The sequence below is a fragment of the Phycodurus eques genome, chromosome 1, assembly GCF_024500275.1.
Source record: "Phycodurus eques isolate BA_2022a chromosome 1, UOR_Pequ_1.1, whole genome shotgun sequence".
NCBI classification, from domain to species: Eukaryota; Metazoa; Chordata; class Actinopteri; order Syngnathiformes; family Syngnathidae; genus Phycodurus; species Phycodurus eques.
In genome coordinates, this window is record NC_084525.1 from 14,566,892 (window position 1) to 14,586,601 (window position 19,710).

The 19,710-nt window shown below is 43.0% G+C and overlaps 2 protein-coding genes across 3 annotated transcripts; both read left to right on the forward strand.

Annotated features, from left to right (window-relative positions):
• The first annotated feature begins 2,061 nt into the window (after nt 1–2,061).
• On the forward strand, nt 2,062–3,891 carry LOC133404011 (tubulin alpha-1A chain-like). The gene is made up of 4 exons (XM_061679560.1): nt 2,062–2,112; nt 2,233–2,455; nt 2,552–2,700; nt 2,776–3,891. The coding sequence occupies exons 1-4, from the start codon at nt 2,110–2,112 to the stop codon at nt 3,754–3,756; spliced, it is 1,356 nt and encodes a 451-aa protein (XP_061535544.1). The 5' UTR covers nt 2,062–2,109; the 3' UTR covers nt 3,757–3,891.
• Nucleotides 3,892–6,182: 2,291 nt separating this feature from the next.
• On the forward strand, nt 6,183–17,507 carry rpgrb (retinitis pigmentosa GTPase regulator b). Of its 2 annotated transcripts, none has more exons than XM_061679547.1 (14): nt 6,183–6,276; nt 6,690–6,815; nt 6,939–7,031; nt 7,118–7,180; nt 7,245–7,403; nt 7,828–7,977; nt 8,682–8,840; nt 8,914–9,069; nt 9,970–10,094; nt 10,164–10,340; nt 10,414–10,585; nt 10,800–10,894; nt 10,983–11,042; nt 15,520–17,507. In XM_061679547.1, the coding sequence occupies exons 1-14, from the start codon at nt 6,246–6,248 to the stop codon at nt 17,212–17,214; spliced, it is 3,261 nt and encodes a 1,086-aa protein (XP_061535531.1). In that variant the 5' UTR covers nt 6,183–6,245; the 3' UTR covers nt 17,215–17,507. The 2 variants fall into 2 exon arrangements, with proteins under 2 accessions (XP_061535531.1, XP_061535521.1); XM_061679537.1 differs by having other exon boundaries at nt 15,517–17,506.
• Nucleotides 17,508–19,710: the final 2,203 nt, after the last annotated feature.

Genomic DNA, 19,710 nt, shown 5'->3' on the forward strand with positions numbered 1-19,710 from the left:
CATTTGGCCTTAATTTAATGAAGAATGATGAAGGCATAATGCAAAGTTGAGTTGTTGCCAATGCGCCTCATGCAACTTATATTTTACTCTTAATTGTCACGACAAGTTGTCAACTGTAAAAAGAAAAAAAAAATTCTGGTGATATGTATGCTGATACTGGAGTCTCATTCACTTTGGATGTACGGTCTTCTCGTGTTCTTCTCTTAACACCTCTTGTAGAGGCTGGTTCTTCTTTTGGAGTAAATGCCAATTGTTAAACCTTTCATGCTTGGTATACTGAAGTCTTGTACAATATGCGTATTTTGGAGCAACCAGAAGCCTATCAACCCTAAAATGAAATCTATAACTTCGGGGAGTTCCACTTTAGGGAGTCCTATGTACAGGGAGTCCTCGGTTTATAGGCCCCAACATCGAGTACATGCTTTACATGTCACAAACGAAGTACAGTGAACTGTACAATTAGTCAAGCGGCAAACGAAGGCATGCTCACTTACCGCCATACTTAATGTGTAATTCGATTGTTTTGTATTCATGGCTGAGTAGCGTTTTCATACAAATCTATATTTCCTACTGCAATAGTGTAGGTTAGCGTTCCAACTTAGGTACAAATTGAGTTTGCGTTGCTGCCGTAGGAATGGAACTCCTTGGTGCACCCATGTATCTCAACAAATATGAAAGGGTCTCACAGTCACCACCTTGTGAAGGATGGTCAATATGCACTAGATGAAGAGCATTTCAGTTTTGGTACGATTAGATTGAGCTGTTGATGGGTTAGTGGATCTAAATGTCCTCCAACAGGAGTTGTGCAGTGTAAGTCAACAAAAAGTAACCAGGGAAGCTGAATGGTGGCAGGTTACTGTTACCAGGCTACCCTGGAAGGCACAAGTCAAGTCAAACATGCAATGTTCACTAAACCAACCATCTTCAGCTGTAGGGGCAAATGATCTCTTTGGGTTTTTTAGCTCCTGGTAACATTGAGCCTAAAGAGCTGACATATTGTATCACACACGTGGAACCTCCAGTCTCATCAGGTCAATCGGAATTCTGTGAAATACCATCCTACCTGTTTTTGCGAATGTGATCATCATATGCTTCCGGCACAGGAGTCAGTTCTTTGTGCATACCACGTGGTGGGGAGTCACGAAAGTACAAATACTGTACCTCATGACTGTCCTAAAGTTAGATTTCTCAGGTCTCTGTACTTTACCTGACTTTTTATTTTCCTGACAATTTTCCTTTTTTACTCCGTACATTCGAAAACAGATATAAAAGGTGTGTCAGTAAAGTTCCAGGACTGACGTCACAAAAGAAACTGTGTATTTCAAACTATTCTTTTTCCCTTCTATTGTGGGCCAGACGATCAACCGGCACAGCTACAAAGAGATCCTGTGTTATTTGCTTCATTTAGTGTGACAACCTGTGGCTGCTTCCCCATGACAGCGCACCTGCTCACAGTGCCCTGAGCATCTGTTGGTTCCTGTCTGAAAAGAACATTGTCATTGTCAAGATTGCTATAGCGTTTTTAAAAAATTCCTTCCCCTCAGTACGAGTACGATGTACTGTACTGTAAGTGAGTCAATGAGGAAAACTATTTTGTGTGCAGAGAAGTTTTTGTTTTTTTTCTGAAACGGCTATTGTATATAATTGACAGTAAAAATTCAGTTTTGCCAGTCTGTATTTATTTTATTTTACATAAATAGAGGATTTGAATCAGTCCTCCTACTTTTACCAGTTGTTTTTTTACACAAGTATTTGTACTTCTACTCAAGTACAGAGGGTAAGTACTTTTGCCATCTCTGGTGCATCTCTTCACAAGACAGGCAGGTGTATGTAAGAAGTGAAACATGAGGAGATTCAGCAGTTGCGTGTCGCATTTCACGGCACATCCACTCTTTGCTGGTTGCTAACAACAACCATTGTCAGAGGTCAGACTTGTGAGCTTTTCTGTGCTCCTCCTTGAGTAGTGTTTGCCTCAGTAGCTCCTTTGGTTGCCACAACATGCCAAGTTGTTGCCAGGCAACACTGCAATATAAAGCAGTGTCCTGCTTTTGGACGCAACAACATCCCCAAGCTCTCATCTCAGGTGAACAAGAGACCTCTTCAAGAGTCATGGTGAGAAGTCAACACAAGCATTCCGATCGATTCACATAAATCATATTTACATTGTGTTAGTTGAACTACAATGTGCACTGTACTTCTTATTCTTAACTTCTGAACAACATCTTCTTGCAGCGTGAATGTATCTCCGTCCATGTTGGCCAGGCTGGGGCCCAGATGGGCAATGCATGCTGGGAGCTGTATTGTCTGGAGCATGGCATCCAACCGGACGGGCAGATGCCCAGTGACAAGACCATCGGAGGAGGAGACGACTCCTTCAACACCTTCTTCAGCGAGACTGGAGCTGGCAAACATGTTCCCAGGGCAGTCTTTGTGGACTTGGAGCCCACAGTCATCGGTGAGACAACACTGGCACAAGTAGTTTCACAGTAGAACAACCCCTCCCATCATTTTCATCATGCAAAATCTGTGCCTGTCAATATTTGCCTTTTAGATGAAGTGCGTACAGGAACCTACCGTCAGCTCTTCCATCCTGAGCAGCTGATCACAGGGAAGGAGGATGCAGCCAACAACTACGCTCGTGGTCACTACACTATTGGCAAGGAGATCATTGACCTGGTTTTGGATAGGGTTAGAAAACTGGTGAGCTTTATTGGATAATCTGATCAGACGTTTACGCTTTCTGACTAATGAAGGTCTTTTTTTTTACCATGGTAGGCCGACCAATGCACTGGACTCCAAGGTTTTCTTATCTTCCACTCCTTTGGAGGAGGAACCGGTTCTGGGTTCACGTCTCTGCTGATGGAGCGTCTCTCAGTGGATTATGGCAAGAAGTCCAAACTGGAGTTCGCCATCTATCCTGCTCCTCAGGTATCGACTGCAGTCGTGGAACCATACAACTCCATTCTGACCACACACACCACCCTGGAGCACTCGGACTGTGCTTTCATGGTGGACAACGAGGCCATCTACGATATCTGCCGCAGGAACCTGGACATTGAGCGTCCCACCTACACCAATCTCAACAGGCTGATTGGTCAGATTGTCTCTTCCATCACAGCCTCGCTGCGCTTTGACGGCGCTCTGAATGTGGACTTGACAGAGTTTCAGACCAACCTGGTGCCCTACCCGCGCATCCACTTCCCTCTGGCGACCTATGCCCCCGTCATCTCGGCAGAGAAGGCGTACCATGAGCAGCTGTCTGTCGCAGAGATCACCAACGCCTGTTTTGAGCCAGCCAATCAGATGGTGAAATGCGACCCTCGCCACGGCAAGTACATGGCGTGTTGTCTGCTTTACCGCGGTGATGTGGTCCCTAAAGATGTCAACTCTGCCATCGCCACCATCAAAACCAAGCGCACCATCCAGTTTGTGGACTGGTGTCCCACCGGCTTCAAGGTGGGCATCAACTACCAGCCCCCCACTGTGGTTCCTGGGGGAGACCTGGCCAAGGTCCAGAGAGCCGTGTGCATGCTGAGCAACACCACCGCCATCGCAGAGGCCTGGGCCCGACTGGACCACAAGTTTGACCTGATGTATGCCAAGAGGGCCTTTGTGCACTGGTACGTCGGCGAAGGGATGGAGGAGGGAGAGTTCTCCGAGGCCAGAGAGGACATGGCTGCCCTGGAGAAGGACTACGAGGAGGTGGGCACAGACACTATTGGGGATGAAGAAGAGGAAGAGGGGGAAGAGTACTAACTGTAAAAGCGATACTGTATCATTATTTAACATTCTCAGGCTTTTGTTCTGTCACATGTGAAGTGATAGTTTCAATGTTTCGCTGTTTGACAGATGGCGTCATTTGTAACTGTTCAACTGCTGTAAAAGGCATGTCTGTCCTGTTCTCATCCACTTGTAAGGGTGCATAACAACAACAAACCACAACTCAGGTGAACCAACAAGTCTGTTGTCGGGTGACCTGTAAGAGCTCACAAGAACGTTGTTGAATTGTTTAATTGCAGTCCTGTGTCTGTCCAACACAAAGTTTGTATTTGGCAATACATCCTCTCAAATTCTGTATGAGTTTCACTTATTGATTTTTAACAATCATAGCATCATTAATAAACCAATAAATAAATAAATCTGTCTTGTGGTCAGTTAACAATACACAGCAACGTGAAATCTGTGAGAGGAGAATAAACCCCAATCTATAAGGCACAATTTGCTTGTGTGTGGGCGAGCAAGAGCCACTTTCTTGCTCAATCTGGTGACTTTACAACTCCTCTTAACGACTTATTTTCCACAAAGCGACTAGCGACAAATCTAGCGACTCTTCAGATGTTTTGGTGGTATGAAAGCACGTATCACTCAGCAGTTAATGTCCTCAACGAGCAGCAGGTGCTGCCGTGAGCCCTTCCGCCATCGCAAAGCACTCAGAGGCGGCCAGGTTCACAGTAGCCTCGCGCGACAGTCTCAGATGCAGTCAGAGCAGAGAGACCCACACACCACCGCGTCCAGACTGCAAATTAAATCTCGCTAACATAAATCACTGCATTTGACTCACATACCTTCAACTGCGACTTGGTCCAAATTATGCAAATGAGGAAATTACGTCATCTAGCCACTTCAAGGAACAGCCAATAGCTACTTTCCTTACCGATAATTTGGCAATACTTGGAAGAGCGAAATCTTCTGTCTACATTGTTGCCAATTTAGCCCTGTGCTGCTATAGTTAGCCACTTTCCCGGTCCCTATAGCAACTATTTTTCAAAAAAAGTGACAATGGCAACAGTGGTCCTCATGTTCACAACATTCTTCGTGCACGGTGCAGGGAGGAGGGTTAGGAAGATTTGCCCTGATAATCATTCGGGAGTCCCAACTATCGATTCGTCCATTCTCTGTACCGTTTATCCTCACTAGGGTCGTGGATGTGCTGGAGCCTATCTCAGATAACTTTGGGCGAGAGGCGAGTCACACCCTGAACTGGTCGCCCCTCGCCAGCCAATCGCAGGGCACATGTAGTCACACTCACGTCCACAACTATGGACAACTAACCTAACATGCATGTTTTTGGAATGTGGGAGAAACTGGAGTACCTGGAGAAACACCACACAGGCACAGGAAGAACATGCAAACTCCAGGCCGGAATTCGGATTTGAACCCATGACCTCCGAAATGTGAAGCGGCGTCACAACTCGGAACGGCTAATATGAGGTAGCAGTTTGTGCTCAAAATGTACGCACAATTTTTAAAAATATAGAAAAATGGATACACACTGCAAAAGTTTTTTGGGTGAATTTAATTAAAGGGTAATATAATGGTAATATTTGTAATTATTTTGATTTATGAGAGAAGTCTGGGTTTCCTGTACCGCCTCTAAATGGAAGAAGATGGAACGGATTATACTGATTATAATCCATCCATTCTCAATACATTTTATCCTGTTCAGGGCCATGGGACAATGGAGCCAATTCCAGCTGACTGGCCGAAAGGTGGACTACACCCTGAACTGGTCGCTAGTCAGTCGCAGGGCACATATAGACATGGGCAACCATTCGCACTGACATTCACACTGTTACTGAATAACAATCACGCTGCCTACACCAAAATCAGACGTACCACTTCACCATCAGTGACCTGATTACAATAGCTCAAGGGGAAATTCTACATGTGTGTTTTGTTGAATATTTTTATTTCCAAGTTATAGAAACATACGGGGCCATTCCAGAATTGGAGGAAACATAACTTTTTACCCCTCCCATGCAATTTCTAATAATCCAGGCACAAATCAACAAATAGTTGCCTTGAGTCAAAATGTAGCTTTTAACACAATACAATTCACTATTTAGTCTAAATACATGAATTACAACAATTACAGTAAATTCATTTGGAGCATAACTGAGCTCAGCATGTTTGCATTGCCCTCAAAAACTGTTCCAATGTCTCACATCTCACACCTTTGGAAAATTATTAGTTATGTCATCCTCCAATGAACTTCACTGACGTTGCGATAACGAACTTTGATTTGCGTCACTGTCTGACCAAACTTGATTTAAAGTGCACGAAACGTCAATCTCACAAAAACTCGCAGGGACAGCACGGAGGTGTAAAAAGCGAACTGTCCCTTTAAAAATCACGTGACCGTAGCCAAGGCGATATTGTGTTTACTTCCGGGTTAGCAGGTCACAAACAGGAGGGACGCAAACACGCCCAGGACGCGGAGCAAAGCGGATTAAAATGCCACAGAGATGGCAGGGGAGGATGTGGATGAGATGCCTGGTAAATGAAACGCTTCTTGCACCTTTTCACGCGTGTTGGAGTCAAATTACTGTTAGCTGTACCATGTCGTCGTTACAGTGGCCAATGGTATACAGTGCAGTATGTTAGTTTCAAAGCAACGTTAAAATAAAAACGAATTGCATTTAAATACCGGCAAATAACTCGCACATTTAATGTTCATCTGCTACAATACCATGCACTGTTTTGCACAAAAAAAGCTTATTCCCTTATTGTCGTATAACTGATTGCCCCCACGCAGCTAAATCCTTTTTTTCATTCACTTTTCAATCCTTTTCCTTTTTAATACGATTAAGAAAAAAATCGTATAAATATGATTGTTTATATATAATGTGATTGGTAAACAATTCATGCAAAAGAAAAATAAAACAACTTCCTCTATTCTTGTATTGCAGAATCCGGAGCAGTTTTCACATTCGGGAAGAGTAAATTTGCTGACAACCTTCCCAGTAAATTTTGGCTTAAAAATGATATTCCTCGAAAAATAGCCTGTGGGGATGAACATACCGCCTTAATAACAGGTACCTGCTCACATGTGCTTAGTATGAGCCATAGCTTCAGCATCTTTAACTCTTGTCTTTGATTTGTTGTTTACTAGTTAAAAAGCCATAGAGTCACACTACCTGTTTATTTTGGCTTCACAGAAAATGGGAAACTCTTTATGTTTGGCAGCAACAACTGGGGCCAGCTCGGCCTGGGGTCCAAAGTGACCGTCAACAAGCCCACTTGTGTCAGAGGTCTGCCTTTAATCAAGCATTTGTGATGAACATACTGATGAATGTGCACTAATTTCTGCACTTCATGCGTGTTTGTTTGTTTCAAGCCCTGAAGATGCAGAATGTACAGCTCGTGGCCTGTGGAAGAACCCATACACTCATCTGTACAGGTCAGCATCACAAGATCACATTAAAGCCTTCTTGCCTCTCTTCCCATCTTTCTTTCCACCCAAGCTCAGGGGCATGTGTACGCCACCGGCGGCAACAGCGAGGGTCAACTGGGCCTCGGCGACTGCGATGAGAGGACTTCCTTCCGGAGACTGGAGTTCTTTGACTCCTGCGGGCCAATCAGAATGCTTGCTGCTGGTTCAAACACGTCAGCAGCCCTCACTGGTGAGAGACTTGATGTCACGCCATCCAGCTGTTTATGGCAACTACAGCTGAAATGACTCATGGGACTCAAGTCAATTTTATTTCTACAGCGCCAATTCACAACAGATGTTAACTCAATGCACGTCACACATTGAGCAGGTTAAGAAGCAGACCCCTCATACATTTAAAAAAAACTTTAAACCCCAGAGAGAGACAGAATAGAAGGGCAGAGGGTAGATAGAGAGAGAAAACAGGATAAAGGGGTTGAGTGACAAGAGAAAATGGCACACCAACAGCTGTATCAACAACAGTAATATAATAGTCGCATGATAATACTAGTCCGCTCCCCACACAACTGTTCCCCGGCCTCACCACCACCAATTAATTATGCGCAGATAAATGTGAACAGTGGTTGCTGTTCTTTTTTTCCATCTCCTGGTTTCAGAAAGTGGTGAGCTGTTCATGTGGGGAGACAACTCTGAAGGTCAAGTCGGCTTGGGGAAGGAGAGCCACGCCTGCTCGCCACAGGAGGTCAGCGCGGGACAGCCCATCGCCTGGGTGTCCTGTGGGTACTACCACTCTGCCTATGTTACAGGTGAGCTGGAATAGCTGAAAACTGTCAGCATTTAAAGTAGACACCATGGGCCTGATTTACTGAAGGTTTGTGCATACAAAATCAGGTGGAAACTTGATTGCTTACACAAACAGATGTGTGGAAGCTGATATATGAACTGGGTACAGCCAGGATTGTGGCTGCCAAACTGGCAAAATTGCAGCGCAGTTAATTTAGCATGTTCTGGGAGTCTGCATTGGTCATTTTAACACTCTGTGGCAATTGGTGCTGGCCTCTCCAAGAGCAGTTTTTCAGGTGTACTGTCCCAAGTTTTAAATGTAATGTTACACAGGACCTGCCGATGCATCCAATTCCCAGTTAACTCAAACAAAACATGGCTATTGTGCAGTTGCTGTCTTCCATAAAATTATCAGAAAAATAGATGTATTTTTCTGTAACTCAGTAGTGTTTGTTTGCCTCTTCCACGAACAGTTCCTTCATTTCAAACTTCACGCTTGTGATGCTCTCCCACATTTTCCATGGTTAAAACCATTAGAGCTTCCTAAAACACAAAACCCTCTTTTAAATACTGCTGTCTCCACTACTTTTACACCTGTTGACAAATGCATGTGCGATCTGTTTGTGGGTGAGCATGGAATTTAGCGCCTGCTTTTTGTGAGTTTAGTAAATCAGGCCTCACGTTTTTTCACCCATTTTCTTGTGAAATAAATTTTTGTGACCGCTAGCGGACGGAGCTCTGTACACGTTTGGAGAACGTGACAGTGGTAAACTGGGTTTGGGAACAGACCAGCTGGCTCGTCATCGAGTCCCTCAGCTCGTGAAGAGCATGTCTGAGCCGGTCACCCAGGTGGCCTGTGGTGGGGGGCACACTCTGGCCATTACAGGTAAGAAAAAAACTCTTTACGAATTATGCTTAGTCGACTTTTTGGCAGCACCCAATCTTCCTCTGTCTTTTAGAGAATGGTGTTTACGCCTTCGGGCTGGGCCAGTTCGGTCAGTTGGGACATGGGACATTCATATTTGAGTCTCGGCTGCCGCACCAGATAGAGCACTTCAAGAAGGGTCGAGTGCGCCAGGTGACATGCGGCGAGAACCACTCAGCGGTCATCACAGGTGTCTGAAAGCTTTGGTCTTTTTTCATCTCATATCATTAGTTAACGTAAAATTGGGGATATTTTTTAAATCACTTTTTTTACAACTCACTTTTACAGACTGACACACACAGAAACACACTTAATTTACTTCTTTTTTAAAAATTATTTTATTTTATTATTATTATTATTTTTTTTTTAACTTTATCATCCCACAACCAACTCTCCTGGTCACAACTTCCTGTTGTGGGGTTCTTGCATTTCATGGGTTCTTCAGTTGGTTTTATATGACAGCTGCTGTCTATGTCAGTTGTTTATTTATACTTGTGACTGTGTCTCATTTTGTTTTACACATGCTTTTGTCAAAGCACTTTGTCAATGTGTGTTTTTAAAGGTGTTATATAAAATGTATTTATTGGTGAGTTTATTTGATAGCGACAGTGCAAAATTACAGCCCGTTACAAACAAGGTAAAAGTTACAGATTTTTCATTGTATAGAGATTATAACTTTTGCTAGTTTCCATCTGCTGTCCCCAGTAAGGCTTTTAGAAAATGAAAGGTCAAGTATCGATATCACGTTTGCATAGAAATTGCACAAAGACAATTACACTTGATAAATTAAAAGACTAAACAATAAAATCTTACATCATAGTTGCATAAAATAACATCAAAACCTGGAGTAATTAAGTGCTCAGATCTCTGATTTTGTTTAAGCCACTTGCATTTGTTATAGTCTTTGTGTCTGTTTATTTCATACACATTGGTAATGCATTCCACATTTGAGAGTATTGTGTCGCAAAAGCTGACTGCCCCAGGGAGAGCTCACTTGGGCAATTTTACAATTACCACTAGGTTTGCTACGGATGGTCCTACTACCAGTTTGGCTTTTAAAATAGAAGGTATTGCTCTTTTCTGTTTTTAGACAGCGGCCTGCTTTACACCTTTGGTGACGGCAGACATGGCAAACTTGGTCTGGGAGAAGAAAACTTCACAAACCAGTTCAAGCCAACTCTGTGTCCACGCTTCATCAAGTGTCAGGTCCAAGAAGTATGTGTTTTCCTATTAAATCACGCACGTGTTGCCATTGCAAAGCTTTTTTGACAATACCACTGGCAGGTAGTTTGTGGTGGTTGTCACATGGTCGTGCTGGCGCGACCCAGGGATGCGAGCTGCGGGGCAGTGTTGCTGGAGGACAATGACGTCTCTGAAGATTACCTGGAGAGGCCATATGTGGAGCTACTGGGGGACATGGGCGACACCTGCAACCCGGCCCGTGTTCGCCGCAGAGAGAGGGTGGGTTTGAAACATACACGTCTTTCTACTAAATATGTTTTTGGACGTGCTTTTCTCAACTTTACCGCCAAAGGAACAGTCACCGGAGCAGTTTGGCAACATATCCTGTACATTACCCACCATGACATCAGGTTATCTCCAGCCACCACTTCCTGTCTCCAGCCACACCACCCTGCACAGCCTGTCTTCATCAGAGCTGGCCCACAGAAAGGTGCTCCATAGCGCTCATCGACATGGCAACAAGGGTAGCTACCTCACCTCTAACTTCTTATCCTCTAGTTCATTGACCAGCAAACACCCAGATATAGTAAAAGATGTGACAGAATGTGTACATTTTCATCTGTGCTGGTCCACGTGCATCATGTTGCTTGTCATGGCATCCTAACTGAAGAATTCCACAGTTTTCAGAAGATTTTACTGACTGATGGGTGTTTGTCACATTGTGCCATATGTGATTAGAACTGTCTCGGGACCAGGGTGATGACGTGGTGGAGAGTCTGAGTGACACAGACAGCGTGAAAGGTTTGGGAGAAACCACAGATTTCCTCAACATGGTGAGAGAGCTACCAGCTAAATGGTGCGACAAAGTGGAGAACAGCGATGTGTCTGCTCATGTCTCCTCTCATGTTTTCTGGCAAACAGACACATGTGATGAAGATGGACCCTGGTGATAAAACATTTACACTTTCTCCAGTTCACAAGGTGAGTCACTTTTTTTGATTACCATTTGAGATCTTCATACAGTGCTGTAAAAAAGTATTTACCCCCCTCTCAAATTCTTATTTTATTTATTTATTTATTTTTCTAAAAAAAAAAAAAAAAAAAAAAAAAGAAAATCCAAGTAAACATAAAATACAGTTTTTCAATGGTGATTTGATTTATTAAGGGAAAAAACTATTCAAAGTTATATGTCCCTGTGTGAAAAGGTAATTGCCCTCTTATTAAATCATGAATTAACCATAGCTAAACACACTTTTTGGAAAGCTGACTGAATTTTTACTACTACACTCAAGCCTGATTACCTCCAGACCCATTCAATCAAGAAATCACTTAAATAGAACCTATCTGACAAAATGAAGGGAGCCAAAAGATCTCAAAAAGCTGCAACAAAATGCTACGATCTGAAGAAAGTTAAGCAGAAAATAAAGTAATTGAAATCTATCAGTCTGGAAGGGGTTATAAAGTCATTTATAAAGCTTTAGGATGGCCAGTGAACCACAGTGATAGTCAGTATCCTCAAATGGAGAAAACATGGAACAGTGGTGAACCTACCGAGGAGTGGCTGCCCTACAAAAATTACCCCAAGAGCACAGCGATGACTCATCCAGGAGGTCACAAAGGAGCCCAGGACAACATCTAAAGAACTGCAGGCCTTTCTTGCCTCAGTTAAGGTCAGTGTTCATGAATCAACAATACGGTAGAGACTGTGCAGAAATGGCATCCATGGCATAGAACCAAGGTGAAAACAAATGCTGACCAAAAAGAACATAAAAGCTCCTCTTATTTTTGCAAAAAAAAAATAATAATAATAATTTGAATACCGTATTTTCCGGACTGTAAGTCGCTCTGGAGTAAAAGTCGCAGTAGCCAAAAAATGCATAATAAAGAAGGAAAAAACATATATAAGTCGCATTGGAGTATAAGTCGCATTTTTTTGGTGGAAATGTATTCGATAAAATCCAACACCAAGAACAGACATTTAATCGTGAAAGGCAATTTAAAATAAAACTAGAATATAGAACAACAGGCTGAATAGGTGTACGGTATGCTAACGTAACACATTCAGCTAAAGTTACATGACGCATAAACTACGAACTGAGAACGTGCCTGGTATGTTATATTAACAGTTATTCAGATAACTATAGCATAAAGAACATGCTAAAAAGTTTACCACACCATCAGTGTCACTCCAAATCACGAAATCCAATTAAATCTTCATCCTTGGTGTCACTTCTAAACAACTCCGCCAACTCCGGAGGTAGACGATGCGCCGTTTCCTCTTCTACGTTGCTTTCGTCAGACTCATTGTCAGTTGCAGGTACAGATACACAGCCCTAGAGCACCCTCTTGCGGTTGTCAGTGTGACAATAACGTGAAATTATATAGTAAGGTGTTAATAATGTCACATATAATTCGCTTCCGAGTGTAAGTCACACCCCCGGCCAAACTATGAAAAAAACTGCAATTTATAGCCCGAAAAATACGGTAGTTCCCAAGACTTTTGGGAGAATATTCTCTGGACTGACGAGACCAAAGTTGAACTTTTTGGAAGGTGTGTGTCTCGTTACATCTGTACTACAGCATTTCATGAAAAGAACATCATAGCAACAGTTGAACATTGTGGTGGTAGTGTGATGGTCCGGGGCTGCTATGCTCCTTCAGGACCTGGACAACTTGCTGTGATTGATGGAACAATGAATTCTGCTTCTTAACAGAAAATCCTGAAGGGGAATGTCATCAGTTCGAGATGAAGCGCACTAAGGTTGTGAAGCAGGAAAATAATCCAAAACACACCAGCAAATCAACTTCTGAAAGTTTTTTTGAAAACAAAATGAAGGTTTTGGAGTGGCCTAGTCAAACTCAGGAATTAAATGCGATTGAAATGCTATTCAAACTGCATGACCTCAAGAAGGCAGTTTATGCTTGAAAAATCACGATGAGATGTGTGCCCAGACTCGTTGACGAGATGAGACGCGACGAAATTTTAGTGGGTGGTCTGTCAGACGTTCAAAATGATTGCTGTACAAAAGACATATGTTGTTTGTATTTTTAGGCAGGCAATGTTAGGGCAGCTAATCTGTGTCCTCCGTGGCTCGTGACCGCACGGTCGTTGCGCAGTTTGAATAGTGTGACGCATATTTAGTAGATTATGAACATAAAGTGTGTTAGTTTTCCTCAAGAGGTATATATATTTTCTAAGCGTGTGCGTTTTGAGAGGAGTTGACATCGCCATTTCATGTTTGTAATATCTGTTTGTTGCTGAAGTTTAGACCACCTGAGTCATGATACAGCGGCTGAAATTAGTATTTAACGTCACCATTTTTCTCACTAAATATATTTCCCATGGTGCTACTGACATGAAAATGTCACCAGATGTTGGGAACAACCCAAGTAATCCGTACATACAACGAAAGTTGAACAGATAAGCTCAGAAATTAAGTTATGTGTAATAATGTGAAATGACACAGGGAAGAAGTATTGAACACGCCAACTAGTATTTATTTAATACTTTCTACAAAAGCCTTTGTTTGCAATAACAGGTTCAAGATGCCTCCTGCATGGAGAAACTAGTCGCATGCATTGCTCTGCTGTGATTTTGGCTCATTCCTCCACACAAGCAGTCTTCAAATCTTGAAGGTTCCATTGGCTTCTTTTATGGAGCTTGAGTTTCAGTTCTTTCCATAGATTTTCGATCGGATTCAAGTCAGGTGATTGGCTGGGCCATTCTAGCAGCTTTATTTTATTTATACCATATTATACCAATTGAGAGTTTCCTTGGCAGTATGTTATGCATCATCCACCCTCATTTCATTTTCATCCTCGGAGATGGCAGCAGATGTTTGTCAAGAATGTCTCGGTAGATTTGCCCATTCATACTCCCTTCAATAATGTGAAGTTTACCAGGACCATTTGCTGAAAAACAGCCCCACACCATCATGTTCGCACCTCTGAACTTCACTGTTAGTATGGTGTTTTATAGCATCCAAACAGTTACATTTTGCTCTCATCAGACCAGACTATATTCTTCAAGTATTTAACTGGCTTGTCCAAGTATTGTTCAGCAAACTTTAAAGAAGCTTTGACATGCTTTTTTTTTTCAGCAATGGGGTCTTGCGTGGTGAGCATGCATATAGGCCATGGTGGCGGAGTGCATTACTTACTGATTTCCTTGTGACAAGTACCTGATAATTGCAGGTCTTTTTGAAGCTCTCCATAGGTGGTCCTTGGCTTTTGGACAACTCTTCTGATTATTCTTTGCACTCCTTTGTCAGAAATCTTGCAAGGAGGACCTGATTGAGGCAAATTTATAGTGGTATGATTGGATTTCCACTTACGTATTATTAAATATAATTTTTTTGTAACACCTGCATTTTAGACTTGTTGCTATTCACCCCACAAAAAACAACAACAAACCGAACACTACAGATACCGTACATTATAATTTTAGCCATTGGTTAATAATCCATCAAAACGTGCTTTTGTTTTGATTGTTTGATAGTTAAGGCCATTATATTTTCTTAACATAATAGTAGTATTTTGTCAAAATTATGAAATTCATTATGAATTATTATTCAGTATAAATTATTATTTTATTAATTATGAAAATCTAGGCGGCATGGTGGTCGACTGGTTAGAGCGTCTGCCTCGCAGTTCTGAGGACCGGGGTTCAAATCCCGGCCCCGACTGTGTGGAGTTTGCATGTTCTCCCCGTGCCTGTGTGGGTTTTCTCCGGGCACTCCGGTTTCCTCCCACATCCCAAAAACATGCATGGTAGGTTATTTGGGGACTCTAAATTGTCCGGAAGTGTGAATGTGAGTGCAAATGGTTGTTTGTTTATATGTGCGCTGCGATTGGCTGGCGACCAGTTCAGGGTGTACCTCTCTCACAGACTCAGCTGGGATAGCCTCCGGCACGCCCGCGACCCTAGTGAGGAGAAGCAGTATGGAAAATGGATGGACGGACGTTAAAAGCGTGACTAAAACTACACTAAAATCTTTTTGAATTTTCATTGACTAAAACTGGACTACAATGTGACTAAGACTAATCAGTATTTTCATCCAAGAGAATAAAACTAAGACTAAAATTAAAATGGCTGCCAAAAACAACACTGTCTGATATTTCCATTTGTTTGATGATCTTAAACATTCAAGTGAATAAACTGCAAAAAAATAAGCATTTGAGAAGGGGGCAAATATTTTTTCACAGCACTGTACCTTAGCATGCATACAAAATATGTTTTCCCATTGGATATTCTACTGAAAATTTCTCTTTCGTAGTGATTTATAGTGCCATGCTAGCAAGTGTCAGCTCCAAGAAAACTGCTGACTCCCACCCTGTAATCTTTATCTTCAGGTTTTATGACTTGATCTTGTATGATTTTTATTCTTTGCTGCATTTCTTCCCTTGCTAATGCATGCCTCTTCTCTATCTTCTTGCTCTCTGGTTCCTGGAATAGAAGAAGGGTAAACATGGTAAGACCTTAACAAGTCCGAAAGAGAAACCATTAAAAGAGAGAAAGCTCTCAGAGCGGCCCGGTTTCTCTGCAACATCCCTATCACATAACTGTGAGGTTCTGGCTGCTCGCAAAGCAGCACCCACCAAGCTCATGAGCTCTAGTGTTCCATCTCAGAAGATGACCAAGCAGAACAAGGAGAATCGTATCACAGCTTCTAAGGAGCCTCGGGGGCGTTCAGGAGACTTCAAGAAAGCAACAGCCAGACGGCAGCTTCAGCCATCGGCATCCAGAGGTCTGAAGATAGATGGTGGGAAGAAACTGGAATCAGATCATAAAACAGGTTCAAAACGGTGTACAGGAAAACCAACACTTGTCACAAGGCAGACGTCAGACTTCAGTTTAAGTGATGCACGTGAAGTGAGCCCACAACAGCGCCCTAAGGGAAAAACTGAGTCTGAGAAAACCTGCTCCGAAGATCCTAAGACATCAAAAAAGGAGAGAAACAAAAAAGACCAAAAGTCAACAAATGAAGAAGCAGCGCCATCTTTGCACCTGCTTGCTGGAGCTGCTTCCTTGCTCCAGGAGGTGGCGGCCTTCAGCTTGCCCGCGCCATCTGACAGCAGCCACCATGACACCGGGGACAGAGCGACTCCGTCTCACAACAATCAATCTGCACTGAGTGTCAGCAGCAGTCCTTCAATCAAAAGAGGAAGACAAAGCATTAAAGACTCAGTCACAAAGGACAAGGAGGAGGATGACCAGGATGGACAGACAAGTGCAGAAACAGAGGAGGAAGAGGAAGACCGGGTTTGGAAGGTAACAAATGCAAGTGAGGAAGAGGAGGAGGCAACTCAGACCTCTGAGAAAGTCACTGCAGAAGAGGACAGTGACACTCTTAAGCCAGAAACCAAGTCAGGAACTGATGAGGAGGAAGAAGGTGAAAGTGCTCAAGAGGAGGAAGAGGAGGAGGAGGAAGAAGATGAGAAAACTCAGACCGCTCAAAGGGAAAGTCAGGATGAAGAGAAAGAGAGCAAAGACAGGGTTGTTGAAGAAGAAACTGAGGAAGAGGAGGAAGAGTCAGGTCATGAATCAGAGTCAGGTCATGAATCAGAAGGTGAAGAAGAAGAAACGGAGGATGATAGAAGTGAGGAAGAAGAGGAGGGTGAGGAAGAGGATTCTGTGTCTTCGAAGGGAAGTGATGATAACATGCAAGAGGAAGAGGGGGAAAGTAGTGAGGAAGCAGAAAATGAAATGGAAGAAGGTGAGGAGGAGGAGACTGAAAAAGAGGAGGATGAGGAGGAGGAGGATGAGGAGGAAAATGAAGAAAAGAGTAGAGAAGAGGAGGATGAGAGTGATCAGGAAGAGAGTGAGGAAGAGGATGATGAAGAGGAAGAACTGAATGAAGATGAGGAGGAGGAAGAAGAGAGTGAAGAGGAAGAGCTAGAAAGTGAGGATGAAGAAGAAGAGGAGAGTGAAGAGGATGAGCAAGAAAGTGAGGATGATGAAGAAGAGGAGAGTGAAGAGGATGAGCAAGAAAGTGAGGATGAAGAAGAAGAAGAAGAGGAGGAGGAAGAAGCGGTCAATAAGAAAAGTGCTAAAACTCAGAGAACACCCAGGTCAGGAGTCAAAGGTCATGCAGCTGGAGAGTCAGAAGAGTTCTGGGATGATGTTCTACCTCAGTACCTCAACCTGAAATAACCACAACATGTTCTCCTGTGGTTGTACTGTATTTGATTTGAATCTGCATTTAAAAAAAAATAAATGGTATTTTATTGTTGTATGAAATACTTTCAAACATTAATTTAGGAAATTTGTCCACTTGAGTGTGACCCCCCCCCCACCCATGTATAAATGGCACTTTGTCACTTGCCGCAGTATTGTAAAAATTCAATCTGGAATCACAGGCTAATGCTGCAGGATGAACGTTGTGACTGGCCGCTTTCAGTAGCAGGTGGGACTTGTTTTCTTCCTTCAGTCGGATCGTCCTGGTAGTGATCCCAATCCCTTCCTCTAGTCGTTTTCCATCATCAGATTCTTGCTGCTCGATTGTTTCTTGTTTCTTGTGTTCGGCTCAGGTTAGGTATAGAAATACTTTTGTCTTAAGATGTCCTTACTCCTCCGTGTTTAAGCTCCGCCCGTCTTTGACTGCGAGCGCAAATGAAAACAAAAGCTCCGCAACTGCTCATTTCTTGAATTCACACACTTTTTGTCAGGATTTCACCAAAGAATCTGGTCAGACTGGCAGCGAAGGTGAGGAAGATGAAGAAGATGAGTCCGATCAGGATGACTATGATGAGGATGCAGGAGGCATGTCTGTGCAGAGATTGGAGGAAGCTTCGCAGAATGTTGACAAGCTTCCGGAAGAATGTGCTCCCGATGGAGAGCCGCACGACCAAGCACCGGAGCTTTCACACACTGTGTCTGGAGTCAGTGAAGCTGACAACTCAATTAAAGAAGAGACACTTGGTGCCACGCAACCTGCCAATGGGATGGCCGAAATTGTCTCAAAGAGCCAATCAGGCTCCACCAAAATGAAGGTGCAGACATAAAAAGTAAAATTAAAATTAGTTTTTACACACTTTAGTAACATCTGCCTGATGGGAAATAATTGCTAATTACCTGGGTTCTCTACAAGGTGCCCCAAATGTCACTATATGCTTTTTTATATTTGGTTGAGTTTATTTGTATCGCCATTAATCACAAAAGAGTCAACGGGTTTCACCGGCCCACAGTTGCCAATGATTGACGACATAAAGGTAAAGCTTTAGCACTCATCAAAGTGTCCGGTGATTGGATCTTCTGTGGATGCTGAGTTCCAGCGCAGCCTCCCGGATAGACTTCCACTGGCTTCGCATGAACGCTTGCTCCAGCAGTTTGGTGGTGTTTTCGTCAGTGGTGGTGGTAGCAGGCCTTCTGCTGTGTGGTTTGTCAAGAACAGATCCTGTTTTGAGAAGCTTGCCATCGGTAGCGAAATTGGTACTTCTGGAGCAGTGTGATGGCTATTAATGTTCTCAAACTGACATCAGTTGGCATCAGGTGGCAATTTTGCAACGCTGCTCCTGTGTCAGTTGGTGAGCCATGGGCATATGCTTACAAAAACCGAAAAGCCCAAGCGGTCAAATGTCATGTCCGAGTGATACCCGAAGCCAATTAGAAAAAAGGAAGTGTTTACTGTAGCGACTTTTGTGACACCCTGTATTTACATAGTGGCAGATACTTAAGAATATGAAAAAAGATGGAGATTCCACAGCTTTAATTTTGGGGGGGATTTCTCTACATGTGTCTTGTCTGTTTCAGTTGTCTCTCTTCAGGCAGCTGTCAAGCTCAAGGTCACAGAAGGCTCAGTTGCAGGCTACATCTGCTGACTCCAACAGAAAGCTGACAAGGAGCCAGTCGTCTGGTACCAGTGGTACCAGAGAACCTCGCTCCGGAGCCTGCAACCTCCTCTGAGTTCTCCTCAGTGCGTCTGTCTATCTGTGAATAATTTTTCTGAGCAAATTTACACTTTTAATATGAGCTGTATGTGTGTTGATGAGCTGTTGCATTTTTTTATACACTCAAAATTGTCATTAATATGTCAAATCATTTTATTTTGTGATTTTATTAGGCAAGAGGGGGTATCAGTAAAGCATTTTGATGTACTGTACAGTAAATCTGGAATAAATACCAACAGTGTCACACAACCTGACTGATGTCATGACATTTTGCCATTTTGCAATTTTCCTTAGCGAAAGGGGTTATCACAAAAGCATTTTGATTTAAATCTGAATAAATGCCAACAGTGTCATTCAACCTAACTGATTTCACGACATTTCACGACAAACAAGCAGTTTGTCTTCTCAGCGTGATACAATATACTGTTATCAGTGACTGGATTGGTGTCACAAAAGATATTTCAAACCCAACCTATGATTTTTGCTCTTCATTGTGGGCCAGATGTTCAACCAGCACATCTTCAGAGATCCTGCGGGCGGCCTTCTCTTGTTACAGTGCGCTAAAAGAGGCGAGACTATGACAATGTGCCTGCTCACAATGACCTGAGCATCTGATAGCTCCTTGCCGAGAAGAACGTCACCGTGCTGGAGCAACCTTCCTTCTCACATGGTTCCGAGTGACTTCCGAATGGATGATGGAGAAAAAGACTACATTTAGCCAAGCATAGCATATTTATTGAGGCGCTGTTACTCATATTAG

Excerpts from the sequence above, each read along its gene's own strand:
- LOC133404011 (XM_061679560.1), top strand. Across the intron at positions 2,456-2,551 it reads CTTGGAGCCCACAGTCATCG|ATGAAGTGCGTACAGGAACC; the intron begins GTGAGACAACAC and ends TTTGCCTTTTAG. Across the intron at positions 2,701-2,775 it reads TGGATAGGGTTAGAAAACTG|GCCGACCAATGCACTGGACT; the intron begins GTGAGCTTTATT and ends TTACCATGGTAG.
- rpgrb (XM_061679537.1), top strand. The coding sequence starts at position 6,246 with ATGGCAGGGGAGGATGTGGATGAGATGCCTG. Across the intron at positions 7,181-7,244 it reads CCATACACTCATCTGTACAG|CTCAGGGGCATGTGTACGCC; the intron begins GTCAGCATCACA and ends TTTCCACCCAAG. Across the intron at positions 10,095-10,163 it reads TCAAGTGTCAGGTCCAAGAA|GTAGTTTGTGGTGGTTGTCA; the intron begins GTATGTGTTTTC and ends TACCACTGGCAG.